General features: G+C 47.1%; 1 protein-coding gene across 6 annotated transcripts in view; it reads right to left on the reverse strand.

The window, feature by feature from the left end:
- Positions 1 to 3,484: 3,484 nt before the first annotated feature.
- The window catches only part of LOC121562502 (spectrin beta chain, non-erythrocytic 4), a 74,133-nt gene continuing 65,305 nt past the window's right edge, over positions 3,485 to 12,312 (reverse strand). For 2 of the 6 annotated variants that reach the window (XM_041874747.2, XM_041874767.2), the window contains 13 exons: positions 11,860 to 12,064; positions 11,187 to 11,432; positions 10,960 to 11,094; positions 10,506 to 10,750; positions 9,631 to 9,817; positions 9,429 to 9,513; positions 9,048 to 9,244; positions 7,749 to 8,848; positions 7,599 to 7,668; positions 7,178 to 7,464; positions 5,810 to 5,980; positions 5,652 to 5,694; positions 3,485 to 5,461 (listed from right to left, as the gene is read on the reverse strand). In XM_041874747.2, coding sequence (XP_041730681.2) covers positions 5,207 to 5,461; positions 5,652 to 5,694; positions 5,810 to 5,980; positions 7,178 to 7,464; positions 7,599 to 7,668; positions 7,749 to 8,848; positions 9,048 to 9,244; positions 9,429 to 9,513; positions 9,631 to 9,817; positions 10,506 to 10,750; positions 10,960 to 11,094; positions 11,187 to 11,432; positions 11,860 to 12,064 — 3,226 coding nt within the window. In that variant the 3' untranslated portion in view covers positions 3,485 to 5,206. The remainder of the gene's footprint in view (positions 5,462 to 5,651; positions 5,695 to 5,809; positions 5,981 to 7,177; positions 7,465 to 7,598; positions 7,669 to 7,748; positions 8,849 to 9,047; positions 9,245 to 9,428; positions 9,514 to 9,630; positions 9,818 to 10,505; positions 10,751 to 10,959; positions 11,095 to 11,186; positions 11,433 to 11,859; positions 12,065 to 12,312) is intronic. The other 4 variants (XM_041874764.2, XM_041874773.2, XM_041874755.2 and 1 more) reach the window with 4 other exon arrangements.

Raw genomic sequence — 12,312 nt, forward strand, 5'->3', positions numbered from 1 at the left:
CTTTCCACTAGATGTTGGAACATTGCTGCGGGGACTTGCTTCCATTCAGCCACAAAAGCATTAGTGAGGTAGGGTACTGATGTGGGCGATTAGGCCTGGCTCGCAGTCGGCGTTCCAATTGATCCCAAAGGTGTTCGATGGGGTTTGAGGTCAGGGCTCTGCGCAGGCCAGTCAATTTCTTCCACACCAATCTCGACAAACCATTTCTGTATGGACCTGGCTTTGTGCACGGGGGCATTGTCATGCTGAAACAGGAAAGGGCCTTCCCCAAACTGTTGCCACAAAGCTGGAAGCACAGAATCAACTAGTATGTCATTGTATGCTGTAGAGTTCAGATTTCCCTTCACTGGAACTAAGGGGCCTAGCCCGAACCATGAAAAACAGCCCCAGACCATTATTCCTCCTACACCAAACTTTACAGTTGGCACTATGCATTGAGGCAGGTGGTATTCTCCTGGCATCCGCCAAACACAGATTTGTCCGTTGGACTGCCAGATGGTGGAGTGTAATTCATCACTACAGAGAAAGTTTTTTCACTGCTCCAGAGGACAATGGCGGCGAGCTTTACACCACTCCAGCCGACGTTTGGCATTGTGAATGGTGATCTTAGGGTTGTGTGCGGCTGCTCGGCCATGGAAACCCATTTCATGAAGCTCCCGACGAACAGTTCTTGTGCAGACGTTGCTTCCAGAGGCAATTTGGAACTTGGTAGTGAGTGTTACAGACGATTTTTACGCGCTATGCGCTTCAGCACTCGACATTCCCATTCTGTGAGCTTGTGTGGCCTACCACTTTGATGCTCCAGTGTTGCTCCTAGACATTTCCACTTCACAATAACAGCACTTACAGTTGACCGGGGCAGCTCTAGTAGGGCAGAAATTTGACGAACTGACTTGTTGGAAAGGTGGCATCCTATGACGGTGCCACGTTGAAAGTCACTGAGCTCTTCAGTAAGGCCATTCTACTGCCAATGTTTGTCTATGGAGATTGCATGGCTGTGCCCTCGATTTTATACACCTGTCAGCAACCGGTGGGGCTGAAATAGCAGAATCCACTAATTTGAAGGGGTGTCCACATATTTTTGTATATATAGTGTATCTACTCAGGGTGGAGGTGACAGTGACATAACAGACAGAAGGTAGAAACAGAAAGTTCCCCTCACAACTGGGCTCCAAGTTGCTAGGTACATTGTTCAGCATGTCTGTAAACCATTAGCACAATTAATCAAAGCATTATTCATTCAATACATATAAAACTGTGTGAACAGATAAGATGTTTGAAGGTCTGTAGGTGTTAGCTTCAATAATATTATGTGGACTTGCTGCTATTTTGTCCCTAGCTGTAGTAGCAGTGATACATAAATGTATGGTTTTATGCATGAGCAGTGTTAATACTAAAACATGTTGTATCAAATACAGTAAATACTTTACACCTTTTTCTAATTATACAAAGAAGAGTGAATGTAACTGGAATTAGTATTGGTCCGACATGGCCCTTTGGCCTGCGTATATTTGTAGAGCCAATTGACAAGACGTTGGCATTGAACTTCATATGCAAACAAAATAAACAACACAGTGTTTTTTTCAATATCACAATTTGTATTATTCAATTCAAAGAAACGACTGTACAGAGTCAATGATTTTAAGTTGGATCTGTTTTATACATTCACCTTTTCCATGTACGTAAGTGTGTCACCCCATTATTGTACAGTGATTGTATAGTGGCGGGATGAGACTTCAAAACATGCAGAGCAGTATCATAATAGGGACTATGTAATTCATGCAACTTCTTTGTCCTGATATTGTGATGTTTTCCGTTGATGTTGTACAAATGAACCATTTGCCCCATGGATATTTAAATGTGTTGAAAACCCCCCACAAACATTTTCTCCCTTTCACACCAAAGAAAAAATGTAATTCTTTCTTTACAGAAAATACTTTAAGCAATTACATTTTGTACAGGTCATCAAGCTGTTGAACTTTGCAAAACATCCATTCAGTAGTTCCCTAAAAGCAGTGGTGCTCTAGGGTCAAAGGTCAGGAAATGAACGGTAGGTGTTGAGCATGGACTTTGTCAACAAATAGCAATGGAACATTCTGGATGAAAACAGCAATGTAATCATTATTCCCTGAAATGAAAAAGAAAACGTATTCTAGAAAATATGGATTTGAGTTTATAATAGCATTGGACTTTTGATTTGTAACGGTTGAGGTGTGAATGCTTTTATGAAGGAAGCACTCCAGGACTTAACGCACATCACACATTCCAGATGCCCAGTTACGCAATGTTCTAACATTACTGAAACATCATGGCTAATACAGAGGCATTGTATCAATAATGGGATTCCTCTCACAAGTCTCCCTATGACAAGTTAATGCTTGTGTGTATATCAACTGCAGGTTATAAAATTGTGCTTTCTAGGTATTAACAACATCCAGCTGGTTTGTAATTTGAAAGTCTATAAGCTCAAATTGCCCTCTGTCAAACAGAAAAGTACAGGATAACATGGATCGGGCCCTTGGCCATGACAACAGACTTGCTGGCCCACATTTAGAAAATGACTACTGGTAATGTATCCAGATAGCTACTGAATGAAACCTTAGCATGAATAATTGGATGAAATATTGTATAGGCATGTTTGGTTTTAGGATGTGATAGATTTGTGAAACTCGCACTGTAGCTGGAATACCAGCTGTTTGTAATGTGTAACAAGCAAGACAAGCATGAAAAACTGCAAGGTGAAATATTTCATATCATGGTTGAACATGATACTCTCATACTTTTCAGGCTAGTGTACTTAATGTTCATTCATGAAGATAATTCAAACCTCATTATCCTGTAATCAAATAAACACATTTCCCTCTTGGACCCTTAAGCACCACTGCTCCTCAAGCAATCGCACTGTGCAACGGGGGAGCGTTTTAGTGCAAAGGAATAGTTGCATAAATTCTCTATTCGCATCAACACTAAGTTCCTGTCAACCTCCCTAAGCCACCATAATACTTTGACTGCATACCATCTGTTTAGAGTGAGACTATGGCATACAAATATGATATCTGTGTCAGCAGTACTCAGAGAGAGTACAATGGTAGGCAACATTTCCAAACAAAGATACCATTCAGAGACATCCAAATTAGTGTTAACTCAGAACTAAGATAATTACGTACATCAAGTTGAAACCAACTCGTTTTTATTGAGCATATTGTTTTTGGAATGAGACATCCTCCATATGAGCTGCCCAGGCAAGATAAGTATACTCTAAACAATAGACAGTAGTGAATACTGCACAGTGAAACTCCTGAATGCAAGAATTCAGCATACTAGCAGTTTATTGCTAGTATCCTCCCACTACACTATGATAACTGTACTGTATGCTACTCTGTAAAGTGTGTCATACGAATCTCAGAATTCACCACAGAATCTCACAGATGTCCACAGTGCCCTATCTGACTGTGTCCTGTGTCATATATTGTACTGTATTTCACATTCCATGTGATAGTTATGTTCATTCAAAAATAAGTTCTGTTGATCCTTGCCTTGTTGTGTCCAACATGCGTTATTGATTGCATTGATTTGGCATTCACGCCTATATAGATGCATAAAATGTGTTTAAAAAAACAAGGTAGAAAAAGCTACTCAGAACAGATTTCATGATATTTGCACTGCACTCTCTCGTCATCATCACTTCTCACTTCTGTACAAATCTCTGACGTAAGGAACAGGCAAAGGATTTGTCCGTTAGCTTCCATAATTTAAGACTTCCCATTACCAAATATGGCTTTGCAGTGCAAAGACAAACATATCATTTTATTGTATGATGCATGGAGAGGAACAAACGTGAACATCATTGCTGATAGCTACATACTGTGAGAGGAACATAGGATCGGACTGTTATGCAAAGCCTCTCAATAAGAGATTTATCCCAAGCAAGACATGCATGTGATTCATTCAACCAAAAGGTAGGAAGCTTTTCTTTACATCCAATTGACATCGACTTGCACTCCTGAGGCCTTGGAGTGACCAATCGGCACCGTGTCATTTCTGTGTGGCCCCTGAACTTAGATCCTTGCTGTGTCCTCATCAACTCTTGTGGTTAGTTGAGCTGTTAGAAGCCTGGCCTGTGGAATGGCAGTGCCTGGAAGACTGAGGGAGAACTGAGGACGCAGATGTGAACAAAAAAACCTGAGCTATGAAAACCCTGGGAGTGGTGAGCAGCTGAACAGACACACACACACACACACACACACACACAACTTCATTTATCTTTTTTGACTGTCTATAAAAAGCATTGTGATATTTTCTGAATGGACAAAAATAATGTTACTGGGTAAATGGAGTGCGGTTACCACCGTCTGATGGTCTTTGAGAAGGAAGGAGGAGGCTTGATGTCTTGCTAGATGGCTTCCAGTCCTGTCCCTCTGGTGTTGGGTGGCTATGGCTGCTGGGTCCCTGGGGGCCTCTCGGGGGCCCCAGATGAAGGCATAGCGGAGTATGGCCGTGGGGGCCAGCCTCCGGGTAAAGGTTCCAGCTCATCCATCCAAAAGCCAGAACAAGCTTGTGAAGGCTGATGTTACCTGCCTCTTCTCTTTCTCCTCTGGCTCAATGTTGAATTGTACAAATTCAATTTGGATGAGTTTGATGATATTACAGTTTCCTACTGAAGAAAATCCCAAAAGTGAGAAAAGAGAGCCCAGAAAAGAATGATGGCAAAGTGGACGAGCAGAAATACAAAAAAGGAAACAACAGAAAATAATTGTTCTCCAAAAAGAGGCCAGTTTTGAAAAACATTTAGGCATATTTCATTCTCTTTTGTTTGGGAGTATAAGATTGGATGTTCTAGACATACAATACATAAATAGACAGACAAGAGTTACATACAGATACAGCTCATCTCTTACAAGAGCATCTGCTTTCTGCAGTGCACCGATGTCACCACCAGAGGGCAGAGGTGGAACGAGCCGGGCAAGAAGTGTTAGTGCCCAGGTCTGACACACTCAGAGCAACAGAGATAAAGAGAGAGGGCAACGAGGAGGGGCACACTGATATTCGTGCTTCAAATCCCTCATGTCAGTTCACCAGGGTGATTTTCCTGTCTTTTTCGACACTAAACAAAACTGAAGCAGGTGGATGAGGTGAAAGGGATGGGTCTTGACTGGGAGTTTTTATACCCCTCTCCCTTTCCCCCACCCAGCGTACAACATCAAACTCATTTCTTCTTGCTGGACCTTTCTGAACGTTTGGTGTCCAATTTGGTCTCACCCTTATCCGACCTCTCAGAGCGCTCGGCCCTCTGCGGCCTTTCCCCCCGGTCTGACTTGTTATCGGCCTTGCTGGCGTCGCGGCGCGTGCCCTCGTCCGTGGATGAGGTAGTAGGCTGGGGCTGACCCCATTTGGCAATCTCCTCATGCTCTGCGATGCTCTTGTTGATGTTGGTGGTCCAGGCCTTTAGATCATCCTGTGACTCGGAGAGAGAAAGGGAGATGAGAGAGAGCATGGGACAGGACGAATGATAAAGAACAAGAAAGGGAAAGAGAAATGGCGAGAAACAGAAAGAAAGTTATTTGGCACATGGACAAACACTACAGAATCACATTGCTATTATATGACTATATTTCCATGAAAGAGCAGTCAACTTTTGAACGCCTTTTTACCTCATCCTTTGCATGGAACAGAAATTCACTTCCGTCTTTCGTTCTGAAACAGAAGGACAGAGAAGTTGAGGGTAACACACAAAAAGGCTATCTATACAGTAGACAAGACAAACAACATGTCCCTGATTGACAGTGTGCCTAGAAGACAGAGTACTAACTTAAGCGTAAAGACGTTTTTCTTCTTCTTGTATCCAAGGGTGACGTCGCAGTGGCAGTGGCCGAGGTTGAGCATGGGCTCGTTGTTGTAAGGTGTGGTGGTGTTCTTAGCATCCTTATAGAAGCCTATCTCTCCTTTGTTGAGCACACAGTACAGGTTGACCCAGGATCTGCTGTAGTGGGGGGAAAACGGGGCGTGTTCAGCAAAAACCAACCACAGGCTTAATGCCACCTAACCTCACTCACCTGGGGGCGTTCAAGATGACTGGCCGCAGTGGGCCGAGGGGGAACACACTGCCGAACAAACAATGAACCGCCGATCGTAGCGTGCATAGGTGCATACACGTGGCTTACCTTTGTGGAGAGGTAGGAAGAACAGCCAGCAGCAAGGAGCAACAGGAGAGAGAAAAAAACAGAGAATTTGGTTAAATGACAGTATTGGTATTAGTGAACATTCATCTCACCTCTTAAGACGATTGAGTGTAACACACATAAAAAGCTAGGCTTTACCTTGGCATGTACATAGCATTACATGTACATCAGAAACATTCATCCAATTGGTGAGTGAGCAGTGGGACTCATTTGTGGGATGAGTCTGTTGCGTTGCGTGTCAGCCATGGCCTCCAGGGGGCAGTGCAGCAGTGAGAGGCGGACGGTTCAGTCTCCGGGGCCAGAGACCCATGGTAGGCCACCAAGCATGGCCGACTGAACGAAACGTCTCTCGGGAGGAAGCGGAGTGATGTGTGGGTCTCTGCAGGGACCTGTGCGGGTAGCCTGGCTATGGCTGCATATCGTACTGGCTATGGGCCAGAACCAGCACCAGGTTCGACCTTAGGCCCAGCAACAACATCCATCAACCAGACTGCTCTCCGTCAGGGCCAGTGTTGGTTAGGCACCATGCATGTTGCAAGCAGTGGAATGGCTGGTGGCTATCTCTTGGTTAAACTCTCATTCTGATACACTTCTGATCAGAGGCTAAACAGAGATCTGAAGTTCCAATAAAATGCTAGAAGAGCATATGTTAAAGCAAATAGCTATTTTCAAATAGGATGCTAGAACATATGTCAACCCAGAATTCTATTTTCAATAGGTTACAAGAACATATGTCAACTCGGGTCGTAAGCTCCAATAGGAATGCCTGAACATACAGTATGTTAGAGCAGTGCTAAAGCTCCAATAGGATGCTGGAGCATATGTTGACCGAGAACTATGGCACCAATCAGATGCTGGAACATATGTTAATGCCAGTGACATGCACCAATTGAACATTTCGTAGGTAAAGTCAGTTGTTTTGTTAGCTAAGCATGCTCAGAAGATCATGCCTGGTTGTTGTTTTGTCAGACTCCCCCGTTAGGAACCTGGATGCCCACCTGTTAGAGCTCTTCCTCATGGTCTCGATGTCCAGCTTGCGGAAGAGGAAGCCCTCGTGGTGGGCTGTGTGGCTGGGTGGCTGGGGGACCGAGGGGCTCACGCTCTGGGCCATCCCTGGCTCTGGCGCCGAGCGCGACCGCCGGGTGGTGGTGGCCTCTCCTGCAGAGGGGTCCTTGGGCCGGGGTCTCCGCCGGGGCTTGGGGCGGTCCCGTGCTCGTGGCCGGTCTGGACGTCCGGAAGACTTCTCTGGCACACCGTTTGGCACTTTAGGGACCTCCCCTCGGGCCTGAGGAAAGAAGAGAGAGGGCAGAGCTTAGACTAAATACAACGTGTAGCCGTTAAACACTCTCAATATTATTTGTGTATAGATAACTCTATCTGTGTAATAAAGGCGGCATAGTTGGTGAACAGAAGACTCACCGTTGCTGCCTCTCTCTCTTTTAGTTGCTCCACTATGTCAAACAAGGTCTGGCCGCCTGACCTTTTCTCCCTGTAATCAGCCAAGACAAAAAGTGATACACCTTTCTGCAAACAGCACTTAATGACACCAAGGAGCAATGAGGTACTCACGTAGAACGTCTGTCTGACTGCTCCTTGGCTGTGTCGTGTTCACTGGACTCCTGTCTCTCTGTCCGGTGGCGGTCTTTCCTCCGGCCCTCGTGTCCGTGGCCCTCCTGCTCGCTGGACGTCTGCCTCTCCAGTTTCCTCTCTTTGCGCTCGGCCCGTTCCCGCCACACCTCCTGGGGCAGCTCATCCCGCCGCGCCTGGATCATCAGCGCCTCACTAGAGTGCTGGCGCTCCAGCCTGGCTTCCCTGTGACTGTCCCTACTGTCCCTACTGTCTCTGTCCCTGTCTCTCTGCTGGGGCTCCGACCGGCTGCTCCCTGCCCGGTGGTCTCTGCTGCTGGGCTCGCTGTTCAGCCTCTCCCTGCCCATCCCCATCTCCTGGAGCACCACCTCGGCCATCACCGGCATCACCGGCGCGGGCTCCATTAACCCAATATCTCTCTCCCTCTCTCTCTGCTCCCTCTCTCTCACCTCCTTCTCTCTCGCCTTCTCCAGCCTACAGGCCACCAGCATGGGCGTCACCATGTCGTCCATGTGTTTGATCTTAGGCTGCCGGAGGTACTGCGAGGCTTTCACCTCCACTGCGGCAGCTGCACCAGTCACCAAGCTTGCAGCTATCCCTTTGGCCTCGACCGCGGGGGTGACCAATCCTGCTGCCAACCCTCTGGCTTCCGAGGTGGAAGTCCCAAACCCTGCTGCCACCCCTCGGACCTCCATGGCAGCAGTGGTCCCTAAATTTGTTGCCACCCCTCTGGCCTCCATAGTGGCTGTTCCCAGGCCGGCTGCCACCCCCACTACACCCCCAACCACTCCCCCCATCACGGGGATGGCACGGGCCTCCAGGCTGCTGCGGTAGCTACTGGAGCCATTCAGTATGGGGGTGTAGTTGGCCACGGTGGATCCCAGGCGGTGGGCCACGGAGGAGGGCGAGGGATCCTGGGGGGGCCTCTCGGCTCTGGGCTCAGCCTGCTCATAAAGGATCCGTCTCATCAGGGGGGAGCCCTGGCTCCGTGCAGGGGACGTCTCCTGGGGGTCCAGGAACACCTTACGACCCAGCAGGGGGGTGGGAGGGAGCTTACTCTGCTCTGCTTTCAGCTTCTCCACCTGGAACCAAATCGAGGTTAACTAAACATCAGCACTTCATATTAGAATCTCTTCTACAACAAAATTAACCATACCGTAAACATGAAGCCAATTGACAAGTCACTTCAAACAATCTGTGCTCTACAACATCTTGTAAGCAACCAGAAGAAAGACGGCATCAGCTAAGGGGAGTGTTAGTTAGCTAGGGATAGTGACGGACCGTAGTGAGGCGTCGTAGTGAGCTGAAGCGCTCCTCCCAGGTGGCGGCGGCCTTGCGGAAGGCCTCGTGGCGGCGGATGAGCTGCTCCACCTCATCCACGCTGGCGCCCAACTCCTTGCTGTTGATGAATGGCTCCTGGGCCGTGAGCCAGGCCTCGGCCACCACCGCTTCCTGGGCAAACTGGTGTACCTCCAGCACTGAGGAGAAAGAGGAACTCAGTGTCTGAGAACAACGGGAATCAAATCTCACACACAGTGTTGCTCAGTTGTAGCTTACTGTGGTTCAAAATTAATTATGGAATGACTTGGGATAATATCAAATAGAGACTCGAGGTGCCAGGTACTAGAGTAGTTACATTCAGGTAAAGTCAGAGGGACTCACTGTGCTGCAGGACCTCCCAGTGTTTGTCCCATTTCTCAGACAGCTCGTACTGCTTGGCCACCACCGTATCCAGCTTCTCCTTGATCTAAAAATACATAGTATTTCCATTGAGTTTAATCTAAACTAGTGATTGTAAATGTAATCTAAACTACAGTACCATCCTCTATGTTCTATGGCAGAACCCTGGCAACAGTGCTGTTACCTCCTCAGCAGCAGGGTTGCGCGCGGCCAGCAGCGTCTTGCCCATCTCGATGCACTGCAGCACACTCTTACTGCGCGCCTCCACCTCGCTCTTCAAGCTCTGGTGGTAGTTCATCAGTACCTCCACTGAGGACACATCCCTGAAAGGACCAGAGAGTCCAGAGCCCGTTATATCGCTGTGGGGAATGCTGACAGTGAGGGAGAAGAGCACAGGGTTACACACCCCAGAAGACAAGGGCCAGGTCAGCCCCATATACACCACCAGGCAGCCATTTTAAAAATGACACTGTTTATTGCTATATTAAAACTTGCTTACAGTGCATTGCTTGACATTCTTTCATTATAATTTTTTATATCAGTGGTCTGTGCTCTCTCTGCATCTCTCTGTGCAGCTCTCCATATTTTGCATTTTCGTAACATAAATGAGTTCCCTTTTTGAATTATATTATGATAATGCCACAAAATCAAAACAGGCCCCTGAACTTTCAGATCAATCACATTTAATAGATGGACATGTGTATGAGATAGAGCAGTATGAGATACACTATACATACAAACTGTAAATATAGATAAGGCCAAACACATTTAATTGAATATTTAACGAATGCCCCCTTCACATTAAAAAAATTAATAAAAATACAATATTCCAGTAAAGAGATACACAACTTCCTTTTGGATTACAGCTGAAGTACATTATGCGTCTTTCAGCTTCACCTAGGTCGCTAGGTGTTGAACTAAGGTTGCTAGGCCTATAGTATTTTAACAAAAGGGTCAACTTCTTTCCCTTTCTTTTTTTTCTCTTGCTCGCCTCACTTTAATCAAATGCGTATGGCCTAAACCATACATATACAATTGTGACCATGTCCACTCATATACCTTGGATTGTCCCCTGTGCCGATCTGAGAGATGATGCTGTCCATCCACATGATCTGGTCTCGCACCACCCCAAAGAACCGCAGCTTGTCTGTTGCCGTGGTGATCTGCACTCGGCACTCCTCACAGGAAGTCAAGAGCTCCTTCCAGCAATGCATCACTTCCTGTTCCCGGCCGGCGATGGCCTCAGCCTTCTGACCGGCGTAGATGGTCCGGAGCTGACCCGCACTCTCCTGGAGCTGCCTCACCTGGACACAGACAGACCGGGACGGGTGGTAAATGACATAGGAATAACTAAAAGTACTGTGTAAAAGTTACTGTAGTAATGACAGTGTTACTGAATAAGTATGAGGGAAACTTAATGTGAAGTGTTACCACATTGACTGATTGTTTTGTTCTGTCTTCCTTTTTAGCCTTATGTGCAGATAAAATAAAATGATAGTGGGCGGGGCCTCACCTGAGTGACGAGCAGCTGGATGTCGTGCTCGAAGCTGTGCATGAGCCTCTGCAGGGTGCTGGTGTTGGCAGTGCCACCCTGGCGCGCCCGCACCTCAGGCAGCCTCCGCTGCTTATCATCGATTTGGGCCAAGACCTGCAATACAATGTGATAACAGACCAACAGAAACACATCAAAACACGACACAGACCTATATCCCGTAGCACTTCTTATGGTAGAAAGGCTACCTCGCGGCAGTCGGCGAAGAACTTGTGGAGCTGGTGCGAGGCAGCCAGCATCTGTGCCCGGGTCTCCATGAGCTCCAGGAGGTCGGCCCAGGCCTCGTTAACGCCGTCCTTCCACTCGGCGATGGTGGCGGCGTCGGCGTGGCCGTAGTCGATCAGCTCATCCACCATCTGGTTAACCGCCGTCACACGCTCCTGACCAATACTGCCCGTCTCCGATGCAAACTCTGTGAACTTCTCCTGCAGGATCTGAAGGGAGGAGAGAGGAGGAGAGGAATGAAGGGATGATCAATATCTGTTTAGCCAAGCTAAGCACTGTTGCTAAAGCAGTAATAGGCTACTTAGCGAAACAAATTGCATTGAAATACATACTACTTCCTTACTAAGCAATAATACGGTGTACTGTGTGCCATTCTTTGAGCCATATTAAACCCCTTCCCAACAGTTTTTAGACACACGCTATAACAATATATGCCATTTAGCAGACACTTTTATCCAAAGCGACTTACAGTCATGCGTGAATACATTTTCTACGTATGGGTGGTCCCAGGAATTGAACCCACTATTCTGGCATTGCAAGCGCCAATGCTCTACCAACTCAGCTACAGAGGACCACCAGGATTATCATAATGTTGAATGCTTTGTCCATTCAGGCTCTGAGAGGGGTCCCACTGACCGTAACGTGTTCAAAGTCCTGTCCCAGTTCTGGCGAGCTGGCCACCACCTCCCTCTCAGCGATCCACTGCTCCAGCTCGTCCACCTCGCGGTTGAGCTGGTAGAGCCAGTACTGCTGCTCCAGACGAGACTTCCTCTCCTCCACCAGGTCCTTCAGAGACACGTACAGCCGATCCATCTGAGACTGACGCTTACTGATCTGCCCACTGAGACACACACACACATAAGCACACGCACACACACACAAACACACACCAGATACAGGGTTTGAGACACATAGTAAACACAGGGTGAAATTGAGGGGGAATGCGTGGGAGCTGAGATCCTGAAGTGAAACTAATTTTGACATGTAAAACCATGAGCTGGTTTTCCAGTGTTGAGTTTCCAGAAGGAGTAAATGTGAGGAGGAGAAGACTTACAAAGCAAACTGAACAACATGAGACAAACCCATAGA

The sequence above is a fragment of the Coregonus clupeaformis genome, chromosome 5 (assembly GCF_020615455.1).
Source record: "Coregonus clupeaformis isolate EN_2021a chromosome 5, ASM2061545v1, whole genome shotgun sequence".
Classification (NCBI taxonomy): Eukaryota; Metazoa; Chordata; class Actinopteri; order Salmoniformes; family Salmonidae; genus Coregonus; species Coregonus clupeaformis.